Source organism: Polyodon spathula, chromosome 4, assembly GCF_017654505.1.
Source record: "Polyodon spathula isolate WHYD16114869_AA chromosome 4, ASM1765450v1, whole genome shotgun sequence".
Lineage (NCBI taxonomy): Eukaryota > Metazoa > Chordata > Actinopteri > Acipenseriformes > Polyodontidae > Polyodon > Polyodon spathula.
Genome location: NC_054537.1, coordinates 80,698,825 through 80,718,532, shown reverse-complemented (window position 1 = coordinate 80,718,532; position 19,708 = coordinate 80,698,825). Strand labels below are relative to the sequence as shown.

At 36.0% G+C, this 19,708-nt stretch overlaps 1 protein-coding gene across 14 annotated transcripts in view; it reads left to right on the top strand.

Annotated features, from left to right (window-relative positions):
- Positions 1-19,708, top strand: part of LOC121314924 (regulating synaptic membrane exocytosis protein 2-like) — a 247,534-nt gene that overhangs the window by 201,182 nt on the left and 26,644 nt on the right. For 11 of the 14 annotated variants that reach the window (XM_041248684.1, XM_041248683.1, XM_041248691.1 and 8 more), the window contains one exon: positions 7,928-8,169. In XM_041248684.1, coding sequence (XP_041104618.1) covers positions 7,928-8,169 — 242 coding nt within the window. The remainder of the gene's footprint in view (positions 1-7,927; positions 8,170-19,708) is intronic. The other 3 variants (XM_041248682.1, XM_041248693.1, XM_041248689.1) reach the window with 1 other exon arrangement.

Below are 19,708 nucleotides of genomic sequence, written 5' to 3'. Positions count from 1 at the left end.
ATAGAGTAATAGTGGCCTCAGCCTCCATTATTCTTTGAAGAAAGAAAAACAGTATCACAGATCATACAATGTGAAGATGTCAGTATACTTCATATGGTTAGCTATTACAGCAGTATACATTTGCATTGCAGTATTGCAAGGAGTTTAGAAATTGCTTGTGTAATACTGGTACCTCATCTTTTTTTTATCATTATTTTGTTCAAAAGGCACCCTGTGCACCTGTTTCATTGTCAGCTGGTTTCGCTTCAAGACACAGTCAATTGTTGATAGACTGACACTATGTGAAATATTTCATTATCTTGGATGATTGAGCTCTGAATCGCCCTCAAAATGATAGTGTTGTTGGCAGCCACCATATCCACTATAGCAGCCTCCTGTTGAGCTGTAAAGAAGGGGCTTTTCTTTCAAATCTATAAATGAATTGATTGTTGACGGATACAAATGCAGGAATTGAATGACAGCAAAACTGCACTTACAAATTTACTGTAATAGAATACAGAAATTAGATCTATGGTCACTTAACTATTCTAATTCCTGAAAATTTGAATGATTGATGCCACTGTGGATCTGAGATTAGGCTGTACCCTCTGCCCAGATTCTCTCATTGTAAGTCCATGATTTATCACATGGTCAACAATTGTTGCCCGTATCTCATTTGAGAGATTCCAAGTGCGCCTTCCTCTTGGTGTCTAATCCTACCACCACACATACCCACACCCCTTCCTCTTAGGGCTCCAGGTTGTCGTTCTTGTCTTTCATGTCCACCCTCTCTGACCTGCTCCATTTCTTACCAACAACTGTGAATTCAGCTTTGGCCTCTTTTATTCATAATCAAGGTCTGATGGGTGATTGAAAGGTTGAGCAATTTGTGTTTGCACATGTGAGTTATAGATTAATGCAATTGGAATCGATTGCTTTCTGCTGCAAACAAATGCTTTGATTTTGAATAACAAGACTTATTCAATAGCATTTTGTGTCAAATGTTGAGACTTGTATTTAGTGTTTTGCAAAAATGTGTTTATTATTTGCGTTTTGTGTTTAAAGAACCATAATTGACTTATACAGTGGTTTGCAGAATTATTCACCCCCCCCCCTGCAAAGTTTTCACATTTTGTTGGCACCTGAGCGTACTCCACAACGCTTTCAAATTATACTTTACATGTAGAATCTACACAAACTACTCCACATTGATAAAGTAAAAAAAATGCATATAAAATATAAATAAGTAAGATTTACAGATAAAAACAGATTAATCTCAGTTGCATAAGTATTCAACCCCTTTGCTACTGCAGCCCTAAATCAGCTCAGGTGCAAATTATTTGTTTGAAAAGTCACAAAATTAGTGACATGGTTTCAGCTTGTGTGTACTCAAAGTGGTTTAACTTGTAGATAATTTCCCTCAGGTTTATAAAGAATCACATAATGATCCAACAAAGCAACCATGAAGTCTAAGGAGTCAGGGATAAAGTGGTAGAGAGGCAAAGAGCAGGAGAAGGGTACAATAACATCTCAAAGGCTCTGATTATTCCTCTCAGCACAGTGAAGTCCATATTTAAGAAGCGGAAGATGCATCATAACACCCACACACTACCCAGATCAGGTCGCCCTCCCAAACTGAGCAGCCAGGCAAGCAGGAAACTGGTTTGGGATGTCACTCTGAAGCCAACAATGACCTTGAGAGATCTGCAAAGTTCTGTGTCTGAGATGGGAGTCAGTGTTCACACATCAACAATAAGCCGGTCCCTACACAAAGCTGGCTTGTATGGACAGATGGCAAGAAAGAAGCCATTACTCAAAAAGACTCATCTTAAAGCATGTAGGTGATACGAGACAAAAATTGAACTTTTCCAATTCTAAGTGTTATGTCTGGCTCAAGTCCAACACTGCACTTCACCCAGTCAACACCATCCAAACTGTCAAGCATGGTGGTGGCAGCATCATGTTATGAGGATACTTCTCTTGAGCAGGGACTGGGAAGCTTGTTAGGATAGAGGGGAGAATGGATGGTGCAAAGTACAGGCGAATCCTTGAGGAAAACTCGTTTGAGTCAGCCAAAACTCTGAAACTTGGGAGGAAATTCACATTTCAGCAGGACAATGACCTGAAGCACAAAGCCAAAGCCACACTGGAGTGGCTGAACAAGAAGAGAATTCATGTTCTTGAGTGGCTCAGTCAGGGTCCTGACTTGAATCCAATCGCAAATTTATTGCAAGACTTAAAGATTGCAGTCCATTGACGATCCCCAACAAACTAATCAGAACTGGAGCAATTTTCCCGTGAAGAATGGGCAAAAATTTCACCCTCCTGCTGTGTAGTAGAGACCCATCCAAAAAGACTTATAGGAGTAATTGCTGCAAAAGGTGCTTCTACCAAGTACCGACTTAAGGGGCTGAATACTTATGCAACCAGTAAATTTCATTTAAAAAAAATAATAATAATGCAGTTCTGGTTGCACCGGTTTTGGTATTGATGTCTTTGACCACAGTTTCATTAACATTGATTTAGCAATCGAGAAAAACTGTAAGTAGAAATCTCCAACTGTTTAAGAGCTGAAAACAATTAAAGGCCCGATTAAGCAAATTACTAGTTCAGTTAAGGGTTTAGTTAAGTAATTAGTGTTGGGGAAAATTGAATTTACCTTAAAATGACTTGAGTTGCCTCCCTTGGAAGATGGAATCATATAAAAAATATGTAAAGCTGAGTAGTACCTGCTTTCTGTGCATGGAGAATAATCAGTATAGGAAATGTACTTTTTTTTTTTTAACACATGTAAAAATTATAGGTTTTTACGGCTGTGAAAATCCATGATCAAAGTAATTTACAGATTATGATCTTGCGAGCCAAAGAGAGAGAAAGATTACTATCAAATTTTGAAGCGGTGCTCAAATTCTGCAACCCCTGCGTGTTTGCGTATGATATAGGATACAGTAAATCAGTCAAAAGTGCCTATTTTCACTTTTGCTATGTTAAGTAATTACATTTTGAAAACCTAAGGCCTGCTTTTGATTTCAGTATGAGGATGTATGCTTTTGGGGGGAGGGGGTCTCTAAAAAGTGCATGCTGTTTACGCTTGCTGTAATTGATGATCATTTTGGATGAACCCTTAATTATAGAGCAAGATTATTACCCTGCTGTTTAAAATGGAAAGACGAGGCCAGCTGTAGCCACAGGTTGTAGTTTCTGCTCTGAAACCATGAGCTATCTGTCTGCAAAATGTCGTAGTCATTTATTCAGTGCAGTGTGAAGACATGAAGCAAAAGGGCATCAACAAGGACCTAATGAAATGGTTCTTGCTGATGAGATTAGAGATGTTGTTCAATGAAAAACCTTTTGGTGAGCCTGATAAATACAGTGTATGAATCTGAAAAGGTTTTGGGCCAAACGTACACAATGTTCTTTAAAATGTAATTTGGCTGCAAAATTCCAGTGTCTGAAGACTCTATTTATTTTAATTTATTCAAAATACTGCTGCACTTTTTAAAGTAAAAAATAAAAGGTCAAGACCTTCAACCCTTTATTTTTTTTGATGATTCACAAACTTCATCCTGTCTACACTCCTCGGGTGACTTAAAAGACAAGAGCAGAATACTGCAAGCATAATATGATGGATATCAGATGCACTACAGATATTATAACTACTGTACTGTGGTATTATAGAGTTTGAGAATAATTTTAAGAAGGTTCTTCATTTCGGGTTCGGATAGACCTAATATAAAGACAACACAAACACGCAATGCAATCATGTTATTAAATGTTTTTTCAATTCCATGATTATTTTATGACTTGGGTGTTGCTTTCTTTTTCCTTTCATAATGCAGTTGATAAAGACCTCCTGCGTTTAGACAGTGTAGCTGAAATAGATTTTTGAAACCAGATTAAGATATACAAATATGTGTTTGTGCAGGTCAGGTTTCACATCACCCATTATAGGAGATAAAAACACATTAAATACACAGTCTGTCTACTATGTATTACCATGTGCCTGTTTTATGGAAAGGAACATTGAATAGAGATTGATTTGATTCACTGGTTGTCCAAAATGTTCAACAAATGTTCATTCCACCTGACAGACAGAATTCTGTTGGAGACATCAAGCAGAAATTCTTCAAGTGACATGCATTCCTAAAGTCTGTGCTCCAAGTAGTCTTTGTTTTAACATGTTCCATACTAACAGGCCTTTTACAATTTAATATTTGCATCAGATGAAGTACTAGAGGATCTCATTAACATGCCACATGTCTGAGCATACCAGTACTATAAACTCAGTCAGGTTGTTTGTTGTGTTATTTAGGAAATAATAGGGATATGTGGATGATATTTAAAAGACAGGGTAGTGCCTTTACCAGGTTATCCAGTAAAAGCGTACTCTGTGGAGTAAAGAGTGAGTCATGCAATCAGGAGCTTGCTGGTTCGAATCCTAGTATGGATTTGACGACCTGTAGTCTTTGCGCTCCCGCAGGCTAGAGAGGGAAACAGCTGGGTAAGTTTGCCTAATAATGTACTGGTCAGGTGTCAGAAGAGTCCAACATCCCCACTAGGTGATAAACAGCAATTGGTTGTACTGCATGAAAGATAAATACTATATGTTACTGATTTAGTACAGTAGTTTAGTAAAAATAATTTCTCACCCTTTTTTGTTACCCACTTAAAAGGTCATATATGCTTTATAAATGAGATTTTCTATCACACTGTTAAAGCATATATCAGTATCTCTGCATATGCACTACTTATAAAAATATAGTGTAATTACTTGTTGGCGGCAACTGTATAAGGAGGGTTAAATTTGCAAAAAAAAGTTTTAAAGGAATTGTTAGCATTTACAGCTATTGTGAACATGCTCAGATCACCCCCTTGTTGGCATTTACTGCAGATTTTTTCTTTAGTCAGCGTCCAGCTGACTCCACACATCTTAACAATGCATTTAAAAAATGCCATTTTACTGATGTTGTGCGATAAACTAGTTGTCTGTAGAGACATGACTTGGGTGCGAGTAATCTTCTGGTGACAACAGATAAAAATATTCTATCTATCACTTCAATCACACGAGCCAATTTAAAGAACAAAACAAATGTGTAGTATCGACAATCTTCCATATGACAGAATGTGATAATTACTGGATACGTATTCACATTTGATGGCATTTGTTGTCTAGTAATTGCCGAGGTGGTTCTGGAGTATATATTCTGATCTAAAATCTTTTGAACTTCACTTGCGATGTGTGTTTAACGTTAAGGATGTTTATCTGGCAGTTCACACACTGTCAAACTGCATTAAAAAGGTAGCATAGAAACAGTATAAGGGTTAAATGTAGATTCTGGTATATGTTTTCTGTGAGGTGCTATGTGCTTTTTTAGGTATTGCACATGTGTATGTAATAGTCTATTCCTGATTACTGGACAATCGTGTATTCCTAAGACAAAAAGTAGCTAATGATAACTTTTGATCTACTTTTTGCTTGAACTGTTGAGAAAATAACCTGAAATAGGACTGCTTTTCCTTCCTGTAAGTAGCAATTAGATGCAATTTGTGTTGTAGGAAGATAGCTAATGTATTCATATTATAATTGAAATATTACTGTTTGTAGCACATACGGGCTGCCTGACACTCCTCCACAACTCATAACAGTTTTGCAGTAGTCGGAATCAAGTCAGTTTTTTGTGGGCAGCACATTATTGTTCAATTATATGTTTTTTTTATTTTTATTTATTTGAAAACCGAAACATTTTTCAATGCTGTGTTATGCACAGATAGATTTAAAGATAATTTTTATTATCTACATACAGCATTTTTTAAGAACGTTACCATCTCCGCTGCATAATCGACAGTGCTTTTTACTCTGACTTGACTTGGCCTTAATTAGTTTAATCTTCTTCATCTTGCTGAGTAGCTGTATTTAATTTTATGAATTATACTCCTGCCTCTCTTAAATAGTGTACAGTGGTATTGCTTTAAAGGGAGTGAAATGGTATGCTTTAGTGGCCAGTCTGGCTTTTTGGTTCCTATATAGTTCACAAGACATACATCAGAAACTTCAAATATTTTCCTTCTTTGCATATATCAGGATGGGTGAATGTAGCCTCTCCCTAGTTTTTCACATACCGGTACCTCCTCTCGAGTGGGTTTTGTCAGCGGTGGTTTACTGCAAAATCTGTCTACTTAAAAGTGTATGACAGTGTGGTGGATGATTGGGATATCTCCCACTTTGTGAGGGATAGTATGTTATTGCATGCAGCAGTTTGTAATTTGTGATTTCAAGACACAGTATGTGTGATTGAGGTACTTATGGGTTTGCGTGGGACATGGGACATCAGGTGAATTCTGGAAATGTCTGCTTACCATGTAATCTAATATACAATTAGTTTTGGTAGTCTTCAGCCAGTACCGCATCTACTTTGACCATTGCCATTTTTAAACGTAATCTCAGTTGCTATAATATTTTTATTCACATGTCCTTGGTGATGAATCAGTTTCAAACAATGATTTAGTTTCACATTACATTTCATTAAACTTGTGATTTGGTTTATGCGCAGCTCATGCCACAGGCCTCAGGTATGTTAGTTTTCTGTATTAAATATGCAGGCCTTCATCAGTAAGACAATTGCCACCAGTGTAGGCAGGTGGTTGGTTTGTAGACCCCTAACCTTGCTAATTGTAACAGAGTGAAGCATATGTTACAGTGTACTTCAGTTGAGAGAGGTTAATTTGGAAATACATTTCACAATGGCTTGCTGTGAGCTTATATGCAAAAAATTTGTTAACTAGATTATAAGAAAGAGACAAGTCCTACTTCTAATAATACAAATAAGTTTCCCAGGACTATAATTGCAAGACTGTTGTCCTTAAAGCTATGCCTGTGGGCAAGGTTGTGCCTGCCAGACCGGAGTGTTGTACTCGCTAGCAGAAATATGGAATACTGCATTACCACTGTAGTAGTAGAGGAACTAAAGCAATTATCATTGACTAGTCAGTGTGCTCAATATCTGATTCTGTGTCATGTGATACATCTGTGTTTTAATGGGATTTTATTAAAATTTGAAATAAGTAGTCAAGAGTAAAAAAAAAAAAAAAAAAAGGTTATGTCCTTGACATGAAAAATATAAATGCTGTATGTGCATGGGGGGGGACCCCTGTAATAGCAGAGCTGTATGTGTGTGGGGGGGACCCCTGTAATAGCAGGGCTGTATGTGTGTGGGGGGGACCCCTGTAATAGCAGAGCTGTATGTGTGTGGGGGGGACCTCTGTAATAGCAGAGCTGTATGTGCGTGGGGGGACCCATGTAATAGCAGAGCTGTATATGCATGGGGGTGACCCCTGTAATAGCAGAGCTGTATGTGCATGGGAGGGACCCCTGTAATAGCAGAGCTGTATGTGTGTGGGGGGGACCCCTGGAATAGTAGAGCTGTATGTGCGTGAGGCTCACAGGGCCATATTGATAAAGCATTACATAGTATAATTTAAGACTCATAATCCACATCAGTTTGGTCCAATTCCAATTTTTGGTATGAGTTTATTGAACTCTCTATACACCTTTTGAACTTAAAATTAAGGTTCACAGGAAAACCTGGAATAGTTGATACTCATTGGAAGTCTTAAATTATTCCCTGCTTTATGATACCTAAATTGTATAGCGGTATTGAGCATTTATTTAGTGGTCACTAAATCAGAGCTGGACAATCCATGTATAAACCTAGTGAACTTTGTGAAAGTCTGCTGCAAAGTTTTACTTTACCTAAAATCCTACAGCTCTGTGATGTGCCCATACATGCACGCACGCTCACACACACGCACACACCTGTAGCTCTGCTGCTGTGAACCCTCGTGTTTCCCAGAACCCTGTAGCTGAAGCCTGTCCTTTTCTGTCCCTCCTTCCCTGTTTTTTCCCCTTTTCCCCTTCTGATATTTTTTACCTGACCACCCGGGCTGACAGTGACTTTACATCCAAAATGAAAAACAGGCAGATGGGAGCCCCGGGAAAGAACATGACGAAAAGCACCAGCATCGGCGCCGACATGTACAACCTGGAGAAGAACGACGGCAGCCAGTCAGACACTGCGGTGGGCACCATGGGTACTGGGGGCAAGAAGAGGCGCTCCAGCATAGGTGCCAAAATGGTGGCGATCGTGGGGCTCTCCCGAAAAAGCCGCAGTACCTCGCAACTCAGCCAAACAGGTAGGAACTGTTTTTTGTCGTCTTGTTTTTTCTTCAGCTTATTTTTATTTTCTTCTGATTTGTTTCTGAAGAGGTACATCCATTTTATTTATTTTTATTGTTTTATGAAAACCCTCATTTATAACTTTACAGCTTCAAGTTGCAAGACACTTTTGTACGAAGGATGCACTTTCTCGATGGATGCAAGATTTGTATTTGTCAAGCATATCATCTGACTCAGATTCTTTTTCTCCTAGATAAACAGAATGCCGAGAGTTTGGTTCTTAACAGATAATGGTGCTTTGTCTCTGGTTTTATATATGAAGAAGGGAGCAGAGACAATAAAAACCAATGTTTTTTTTTTTTTTTTAGGAATCAATAGGAGCTGTGTGAGCTTGTTTATGCTCATACTTATTAATACATAGAGCACTTTACTCTGGTTTTGTGATGTCTTAAATTCAATCGAGTGTTTTACTTTTCTTACATCAGCATATTTGATGAGTAACATAATTCAAATTCAGAGTACTTTTTTATTTTTATTAACTTTTTCTTGTTACTGCTATTTTTATATTTTAAAATATTTATTGAAGCTACGTGCAATATTTTACATCTATGCTTTTTAAATATCCATGTTTTTTAGTTTTTTAAATTTTTATCCCCAGTATTTCTGGTTCATTGTACAGTTGCTCCAATTAGGGACTCTTGATGTTACTTACAGTGATTAATTGTCCATCTCCATTTTTTAAAACAAATTATGTATATAACTGTAATAGCTGTTCTAAAAATATGGGTTTTTTTGTTTGTTTGTTTGTTTTTTTTTTTTTTTTTTTAACCTATTCCAATATTGAACAGCCATAATGCAATGCTAAAATATCTAGTATCAGCATTAGAAAATGCTTCAGTCCCCTGGACAGCAGCTATCTGTTTAACCTTAATGGGGTTCAAATAAAGGAAACATTTGGGAGTTTGCTGGGCTATTCCAATATGATGTTTAAAGTGTTATTTGCAACTCCGTGGCAGACCCAGCCTCAATAACCAATGTGGAATAGATTTACAGCTACAATAAATGGCAGGCAGACCTTGTCCAGCTGGGACGTGTAGATGGACTCATTAAATTGATGTGTAAACTGTATAGGTGCTGGAACATTTCAAAATTTTGTGTCCTGCAAAATTTGTGCAGGATTGTTTTCATGTTGCTGATATGTTGAAAATGTTATGAACTTTTCCCAGTGTTGTATATCCAAACTTTGTTTTTGCAGGCACAACTAATTTGCACTGCATGTATTACACTATTTGAACAGTAGTCTGAAACCGTATTCTAACAGTAGTCTGAAACAGTTTCATAAATATCAAACTGTATTTAATAAAACAGACTTTCAAAAAACATTCCTGAAATAAGTTATGAGTTCAAGCTCTGTAAAGAGCGCACCCAGTGTCTGAAGTTATGGATGATCAGTGTTATTTTATGTTGTTGTTAAAATTTAAATGTGCACAGCTTGAATAAAACATTACTGTGGGTACCTTAATACTGATACTAAGGATTGCTTTGGCATCATGCCTGTTTGTGTCACATAATCCTTAACAATATTGAATATGCTATAAGCTTATGTACAATTTGCAGTTGCAAAGGGCAATGGTCAGGGAGTGAGTGGATATGTAGGGCCTAACCTACTCTGTTGAATTGATTGTAACTGTGGCAGATGTAAATACCTCTAAGATTTAAATATTAACAAATATTACCATTTCACACATGTTTGAAGGTGTTGGTTTTCTTAAAGTCCCCTTATTTGAAAGATTTAATGTTGGCTGTATTTAGATCTGGCACCATTTAGATTATTGGAAAGAATTCAAGTTGGAATCCAATTCTGATGAGTGTTCTCCTCTTTTGAGGGGTTCTTGTACTGTATGTGTTGCACTGTTTTCTGAACACAAGGTGAAAAAAATTGTTTTTCAGATTTGTTTTGTACTATTAGTTTCTGCTTCATAGCTTGTTGTTGCATAACAGTCTTAATATTTTATTGCTAAAATACAATGCTTTTGATTAGATTATTCATGATAAAAAAAGATGTTGGTGAATTAAAACATTGACATTAACATTAGTTTTGTTGGTGTAATTGTTAAAATTTTTCACAGAACGGGCTTAATGTTGTGATGGTTGTTTTTAGCACAAAGTTTCAATTATGAAGGTTTCTTTTTAATTTTTTTAAATGTTTTTTTTTTTTTACATAAAAAATAATTTTTGTTCCTTCTGGCCCCTTTTTTTGTAATATGCAAATTCTTTCTCCCAGTAAGGTTTTTTTTTTTTTTTTTTAAATAGTTAACATTATTAATAAAACGTCAGCAGACTATTCAACAAATGTGATAACTGGTTCATGCAGTAACATTAAGAGCAAACTTATTCTTGTAATATATTGGTATTCCATGGTACAGTTGAGATTATAATTGTTTGTTATATGCTCAAAATAGCATCCACCCATCTTGGCACATGGTTATTCAAACTAGCACATTCAACAATTCCTCGTGCAGATTCTTGTTATGAAGGTCTGGGAAAGTGAGCATCTGCATATCGTCTTGACGTCCACATAAAATAGCAAAAATGTGCACGTCATAGATGGTGGACAAGTCATGACAGTTTTCCTCACAATGTTTTTGCCGTACTTTTCAGGAAATGCGTTGCTGTGCTGTTCTGATTTAGGAAATAAAATTGGCTGTACCAATGCAGATTACTCAATTAATTGTCATTTAGTATGGAGACCCATTTATGAATTTGTCAATTTGTTTTTCAATTTGTGAATTGGTCAATTTGTCCATAAATTTGTCAATTCATACAGTAATTCATAAACGTGTTTGTCAATTAATCTAATAATTAATTAATTTGTCAATTGATTAATACAAAAGGCTGTACGGACCTGCAAATTTCCAATCAACCAGACAAACTTCCCAACAACCAGACAAACTTCCAACTGTCAATCTCGCACTGTGCCAAAAACACTGCAACCTTTCTAGCCAATGGGAACACACACTGATATTTTAAATCAATGAAAATCCAGCCTCACTTAAAACTGCTTCAGCCAATAATATTGCAGTTTATTAGAAGGGCGTTTCAAATGATATTCTATTTAACAAGCTGCTCGACTGATTTTCAAAAGAAACTTCTGTCTCAGTGCGCGCAAAGCACTGTGGTATGTAGAGAGTTAGGCAAAAAAATTCTATGGCGAATCAATGCAGGCGTACAAAATGTTGCTGAGTCAAAGTCGAGTATCTTGTTAAATAGAATATCTTTTGAGACACCCTTCTAATAAAATTATTAGCATAAGCAGTTAAGTGAGGCTGAATTTTCATTGATTGAAATATTAGTGTGTGCTCCCATTGGCTAGAGAGGTTGCGGTGTTTTCGACACAGTGCAAGATTGACATTTGGAAGTTTGTCTGGTTGATTGGAAATTTGCAGGTCATTACATTCTTTCATATTAATTAATTATTAATTAATGAATTAACAAATACATTTCTGAATTACTGTATGAATTGACAACTTTATGGACAAATTGCTGGACAAATTGACCAACTCACTAATTGACAAACAAATTGACAAACTTATGGCTGGATAGTTTTGGCACAAATGGCGCTCCACAATTTAGGGGAGGGGATATTTAAATGTCTGTGTCTGCCTAGTAATTAGTAAAAGAACGACTCTGAATATCATGAGGAGAGCATCATGCGTTGCCATGAAGATTTAAAAAAATTAACATTCTGAATTATCAGGCATTACTTGTTTCTGTCTTGCTGCCTTTCCAACACGTGCACATACACACACATAAAATAAAACTACTACTAAGTACAAGCTTTACTACTTAAAAACTAGATATGTGTAACATATAAAAGTTGTATTTAATTAAAATAGTATATAAATGTATGTGGAAAATGTGGGAACACGGGGGGGTTATATATTCAAAACAACAAGAAAAAAAAAACACTTTCATGCACTGCAATGCTTCAGTTTCCACAGAAGTGCTAACCAATATAAAGTAATGTCAATAATGAAAGCAGTGGTCTCTGTCGAGTCATGCCAACCATCCGTTAATGGTCAAACAAACCTCATTTCCTTATGGTTCAAGACTAGAGCCAAAACTTGGTTGCACACTTTGTGATTTTTCTTAATGGTCCACATTACTCAGGAGTCCAAAATTAATTTCATTTTTATTAAACAAACATGTAAAAAAATATAAAAACTGCCGCATCCACAGTGCATTTCAACAAGAGTCCTCGTCAGGTGGTGAATAACAATGTACTCATTTACCACACTGGTAGTTTCCATGTATTGCTGTCGTCAGCCAAGTACCATGATGATGATTTGCACATGGAAGACACTGCTGAGTTTGTTGTATTTCTGCCTCTTCTGAAGCAAAATCTCAGATAGTGAACCAAGCTGAGACTCACATTCTAATATTCTCCAGTGTTTCAAAATATTATTATTATTTTTTATTTTTTTTAAATCTCATTGAAGAGATGATTGTGTTCCATAATGAACGTCATTCTTTCTTCATTTCGTTGGTCCTTGTTAATAGGTTCTATTAAGTCTATTTGTTTTCATTTTTTTACTTTGTTATAAGCCATTTTAAACGTTGTACTGTTATACCCTCTGGATCGAAAACAGTTCTGCATGTCCAAAGCTTTCATTTCATAATATGCTGTATTACTGAAAATGTGCTTTAAGCGTAAGAATTGCATATATTGTATATTAGAAATCATATGCTTTGGGTGACCACTTTTCACGTGCAGAATCGTATTTCTATCGGTTGCTTTTCTGAAAATAAAAGTATTTAGTGTGCCATTGCAATTAATCAAAACAAGTATATCAAAAAATGTATTTCTGATTGACTGTATGCCATTATACATTTTAAATTAAAATTAATTCTATTGACGTATTCGCTAAACAAAATTAAGTCAGCTTCAGAACCAGTCCATACCATCAAAATCTCAGCAATATACAGCTCTGGAAAAAATTAAGAGACCACTGCAAAATTATCAGTTTCTCTGGTTTTACTATTTATAGGTATGTGTTTGGGTAAAATGAACATTTTTGTTTTATTCTATAAACTACTGACAACATATCTCCCAAGTTCCAAATAAAAATATTGTCATTTAGAGCATTTATTTGCAGAAAATGACAACTGGTCAAAATAATAAAAAAGATGCAGTGTTATCAGACCTCGAATAATGCAAAGAAAATAAGTTCAGATTCATTTTTAAACAACACAATACTATTGTTTTAACTTAGGAAGAGTTCAGAAATCAATATTTGGTGGAATAACCCTGATTTTCAAGTACAGCTTTCATGCGTCTTGGCATGCTCTCCACCAGTCTTTCACATTGATGTTGGGTGACTTTATGCCACTCCAGGCGCAAAAATTCAAGCAGCTCGGTTTTGTTTGATGGCTTGTGACCATCCATCTTCCTCTTGATCACATTCCAGAGGTTTTCAATGTTTTTCACATGACCTGGCTGTATGGCATGGAGCATTGTCCTGCTGGAAAAACCAATCCTCAGAGTTGGGGAACATTGTCAGAGCAGAAGGAAGCAAGTTTTCTGCCAGGACAACCTTGTACTTGGCTTGATTCATGCCAAAGCTGCCCGATTCCAGCCTTGCTGAAGCACCCTAACCATTAGACGACCAGGTGTTGTGCAAAGCTGAAAATTGGACTCATCTGGGGGTGCTTCAGCAAGGCTGGAATCAGGCAGATTTGTCTTTGTGAAGGGTGCATGAATCAAGCCAAGTACAAGGTTGTCCTGGAAGAAAACTTGCTTCCTTCTGCTCTGACAATGTTCCCCAACTCTGAGGATTAGTATTGTGTTGTTTAAAAATGAATCTGAACTTATTTTCTTTGCATTATTCGAGGTCTGACAACACTGCATCTTTTTTGTTATTTTGACCAGTTGTCATTTTCTGCAAATAAATGCTCTAAATGACAATATTTTTATTTGGAATTTGGGAGAAATGTTGTCAGTAGTTTATAGAATAAAACAAAAATGTTCATTTTACCCAAACACATACCTATAAATAGTAAAACCAGAGAAACTGATAATTTTGCAGTGGTCTCTTAATTTTTTCCAGAGCTGTATATCGTTTCCAGAATAACAGAGGATCTGTCATTAATAAATAGGCTTTCCCAATAGCCCATATATAGATTTGCATAGTTGGGTGCAAATGACGACCCCATTGCTGTACATTGAGTTTGTAGATAATACTTATTGTTAAATAGGAAATAATTAAATCTTAATACAAATGCAGTTAATTTCAACAGAAACTGCACAGGTAAATCATTGTTTTTGAACTTGAAAGTGACAAAGACTTTAATCGTCCTTTGTGTAGTATATTACTATATAGACTTTCCACATCGAAAGTAACCAAAAAGGCTTCAGCAGGAACAGTATATTGAGCTAGTAAGTTGATAACATCAATAGTATCAGAAAGGAGAGATGGCGTTCGTAACACACTGTTATTTTTATTTTCTGTTGGTATGAATAAGATTTTATTTGCAAATGCAATTAAAGACTTCAGATTCAGAATTATAAGTCCACATCTTGCGTTTTGACCCACTGGAGTCCATCAGTATTTCTGAAAGCTTCTCATCCCTTTCCAACTGATAGGTCTACTTTAAACTCTGTAGAGGCTAGAGTATAAGTGTATGAGCCCTCTTTTAATCACGGATTTCATTTTTGCGATTTGTATCTGTTCTTCAGTTTATTCGATCCCTGCCCCTGTTTTATTGGTGCGCATGTGTATCTCCATACCACTTATGTGAAACCCCTGCTTCTAATAAATAAATTAATTAATGAATCAATTAATCTGTAAATATAGGCCTACATCTCTGCTGTTATTTATTATTCATATTTATTGTTATTTATATACACTGCTGTGCAAAAGTCTTAGACACATTCAGGAGTTACAATATATATCGATGTTATGAGCATCAGCAATTTACTCAAAGCCTCCACTAGTGTTTTCCACTATTATAAAACAACTTTGACTGTTATTAATACAGCGTAGTGTGGGTGAGAAGAAAGCAAGCTTGTCATTTAGCAATCTTTAATTCACATTGATCAGAATCTTCAAAAACTTGTGATCACAACTCAAAGTAAATTATACATGAGCAGCTATTATGCAGTGTTGTAGTAGCTAATCCAATAATAGTAACAAAAGTAATGTGCTAAAATAAACGTGATTTATACAGTATAAAATCAAAAAGACGAACATTAAATCAAGTAACAAATCAAACAGTGAATCAACTACAAACCACCATTAATAAAACACGCCTAATTAAATTGACGTGAGCAACCCTGTTATATATATAATGATTATTTTTGATAAAATAGTGCAAATGTTATATAATGTAGCCTACTGAAAAATGTATAATTAAAAATATATATATTTCGAAGAATAAATATGAATAATAAATAACAGGTATATATTTACAGATTAATTCATTATTATGTTAACAGATAGTTCATCTGCCTCTCATTCAGAACCATGAACAGCTCGTGTTCGCAACGTTCTTACTTTGAGTTCTGCCCCTGCAAAAACTAGGCTATGTAAAATATATCATGTATCGGACAGTACCGGATGGGTTTTAGTCACACCCCCTGAAACTATTGGACTCCCGGGTGGTTTCAAGCAATATTTATGTATTTTTTTTATTAATGACAGATGCTGGCATTATCAGATATTCTACTTTAAGGAAATCAAACTGATTTTGTGTTATCACATTACTAGCCTTGGCTCGGTCTACAATATAATCTCCCTCTTGTTTAAAACGTATTATTGGATCTGCAGATAGGGTCTAATCTTTATTATTTAACAATATATTTGGATATTTTGGAGCAGGATGTTTCTTTACAATGCATTCAATATATTCTTTCCAATTTGGAGGAAGTACTTATGGTTGCGAGTTGGAATTTCTACAGGAAAGAAGGTCGATATCTTCTTATTTAAGGGGTGGGTTGTATTCAGAGATACCAGTAGTACATTTCTTCGATGCTAAATATTTTTTTAACTTTCCAAATAGTTTATAACAATCTGTTTTTAAATAAACAACATTAGGTCTATTAGTAGACATGAAAGAAAGTCCCTTAATACTATTAGTTAATGTCTGTTCAGACAAATTAATTACTGGTACGTCTGACTCCTGGTGTTGATTCTTTGCATTGGGGGATCGCTCTCCTCTTCCTCTCCTTGTTTTCTCCAAACAGCTCCCTGTTTGGGAGGACAGTCTAAAATCTGGGCTGGTTCTGAAATTTGTAACGATTCACTTGTATGTTCCGTTAATCACTGGAGTCACTGGAGCTAGACGTTCCTGAGTGTATCACTATCCCCGTCGTTGCTTAAAATGTTTGCGATTCGCTTGCCAATTATATACCTTCCCATTCTTATAGTCTTCAGTATCTCTTTGGAGTTTCTTTCGTTTATATGTTTTTAGTTCATTGTCGAACTTGCTTAGTTAATTTCTAGTTTTTTCTTGTTGTAATTTAAAATGCTCTGATTTCATTTTATCAAGCAGCTTGTCCTTCAATTGTGTTACCTGTGTCATGGGTGTGTTTAATTTGTTCAGTTATTAGTAGTGTTAGATCCATTGAGCTTGTATTTAACACATGTTCCTATTTCTTTATTAATGTATCTTTAGCTCCAAATATCGTCTTCTTGTTAATTGTCAGCCCTCGTGGAATTTGTTTCGATCTTCAATACTGAGAAAGTGTAATGGCAGGTTCAGTTTCTAGTTTAAAATGTATTGGCTTGGAAAGAGTGGTAGTACCTGAGAGAGGAGGAAATGTAGTTAAACTATTGCTAAGAAGGAAAGCATTTTGGATATCTGCATTGAAAACAATGGAACCGCACGGTCTGAATGAAAATCTGCATCTTAGTCCATACCTGTAATTGACATCTAATTGTGAGTTCTAATTAATTGTAATCAGATCAAAAGTGAATTCCAAATATGTTTGGATACTGGGTATGTATGAGATGTATCTGTATGTGTTGTCTGTGAGTTACAATCAATTACCACAGTGAGCATTTATTATGTATTTGTGAATTCCATCTATATGCAATTAGAATGTCTGAATATTTGTCACTTGTAAGCTTCAATGACAGTTTGAGACACGTGGGTTTAAGAATGAAAAAGACACCAAGACTGAGTATCTCTTGAATCATGTTCAGAAGTAATACTTATGATATGGGTCCTCCTTTTTTAAAAAAAAAAGCTGTAAGCCCCAAGTTAATCTAATGAATTGATTTATTGTGATTAAATGTGATTAACAATGAGATGTATAAATAGAGATTGTGTTCCAATCAACCATAATATTCACCACCTGAAGACTCTTGTAGTCGAAACGCATCGTGGATGCAGCAGTTTTTATTTATTTTTAAATGTTTATTTACTAAAAATTTAATGCATTTTGGACTTTTTGAGTAGTGTGGATCATTAAGAAATTAGTCGTATTTACTATCCAACCTTGCCTTACTTGTTTTCTTGACAGATTCATATATTAAATATGAACTCCAGACTCAGCCACAGTGAAAAATTAAATGCCCCTCGGGACCTGAGGCTTCAGGCATTATAGCCCCTTCCGGTAACAATAGTCTTTCCTTGGGTCAGTAATTTTCCACTATAATGCAGTTTTGCATTTGTAGGCTGAGGCTGCTGTAACTGACAGATGGTAGCACGTGTCTGGCAGATAGAGAGATGTCTGTAGGATCTGCTGAATTAGTATGAAGTGGGAAGCTGAGCCAAGCTCACCGGATCTGAGAAATGAAAACCACTCTTATACTCCGAAAAGTGATCCTTTCTGCTGCTTCTAATGCATTATTATAAAGCCATGTGCTATGGGGGAGGGGTGTTTTTGTTCAGCGTGAAGTCCATACATTATCTCTGTTTTGTAATGCAAAAGACAGATTCAGAGACAAGATGGCATTTTAATGCTTAGAACTAACTGGGTGATACACTATATCTTTATGTAAAGGCTGTTTTTTTACCCATCGGTCAAATTTTGTAGCGAGCATGTTTGTACATCACTGGAATGATACTGTATAACATCCTTGAAACACGGTTAATTGATCCATTTAAATAAATTGCAGCTTTAGAAACTACCATGTTAGCATGGGGGATTAGTGTTCAGTATTCCTTGCATTAATACATAACATATACTGTATGCTGGCGAGGAAGGATATTATGTAAGTGTTGAGAGATCTAGAATGGAATCACTTTTTCGTATTCAATGCTGCTAAGTGAATATTTTATTTATTTATTTTTTACCAGATCTTATTTTGGTATCTGTCTTTATTCAGCGACAGAATAGCCCCTATAAGAAGTTTACATTTTTTGTATGTACAGTGCTATACCTCCCACATAGGAATGTACTGGCTTTTTAGCTGTTGAGTCAAGATTTGAATCAAGCTCACTCTTTTGCCACTTGGCTGGGACTGCATTAATGAGTCACAAGGAGGTTGAAGAGCTAGGGTCTATGATGTGAGGTCCAAATATATTAAGCTTACACCCCACTACTAGCCATGGAACTTGAATAACTGATACCAGGTTTAAGCTTTGAATCGATATAGGAGTTTAAATGGATATCTGACATTGCCAATGCAGCAAGGCATCTAGCTGTGCAGATAACGTTATACACAGTTGTATGCAAAAGTTTGGGCACCCCTGGAAAAAATGTATGTTACAATGAATCTTTCAGTGAACACAAGTTGACCTGACCTCTACATGGTACAAAGTTAAACGTGACACCTTTCTGCAAATTTTAATACAAGATTACTGTTTATTTGCATTTATTACAGATTCAAAATAATAAACAAAAGTGAACATGACGTGTGCAAAAGTTTGGGCATCTTTTTGGACCATTCGTAATTACTTCTTAAAAAGATGATTACTAAGGCCCAGAAAGGTTGATTCACTCGTTAGGACTTCAGTTAGTCAGATGAAGTCAATTCCAGTGTTGAACTATTACTGTGAAGAACTTCATACCTTCTAATCTGTCTGACTGTGATGGTTGTTCTGCCTGGTTTCAACAACCATGGGCTCTTCTAAGCAGTTGAGGACTTGAAAATGAAGATAATTGACTTTCACAAAACAGAAGAAGGCTGTAAAAAAACTCTCAATGCTTCCAGCTAGCAATTTCAACTGTCAGAAACATTGTCAAGAAATGGAAGTTAAATGGAACAGTTAAAGTCAAGGCAAGATATGAAAGACCAAGAAAAATATCAGATCTGGTCAGATCTGCACAACAGAACACACAGGCCACTGCAAAGGACCTTCAGAACAGTTTAGCTGGCACTGGAGTAGTTGTTCACAGGTCCACAGTACAGCGTACCTTACACAGTAAGGATCTGCATGGGCGAGTTGTCAGAAGGAAGCCTTTTCTACGACCTCATCACAAAATCAGCGTCTAAAGCATGCAAAAGAAAACCTTGACAAGCCTGAAGCTTTTTGGAACAATGTTCTTTGGACTGATGAAACGAAAATTGAACTGATTAGCCACAACCAAAGAAGTTACGTCTGGAGAAA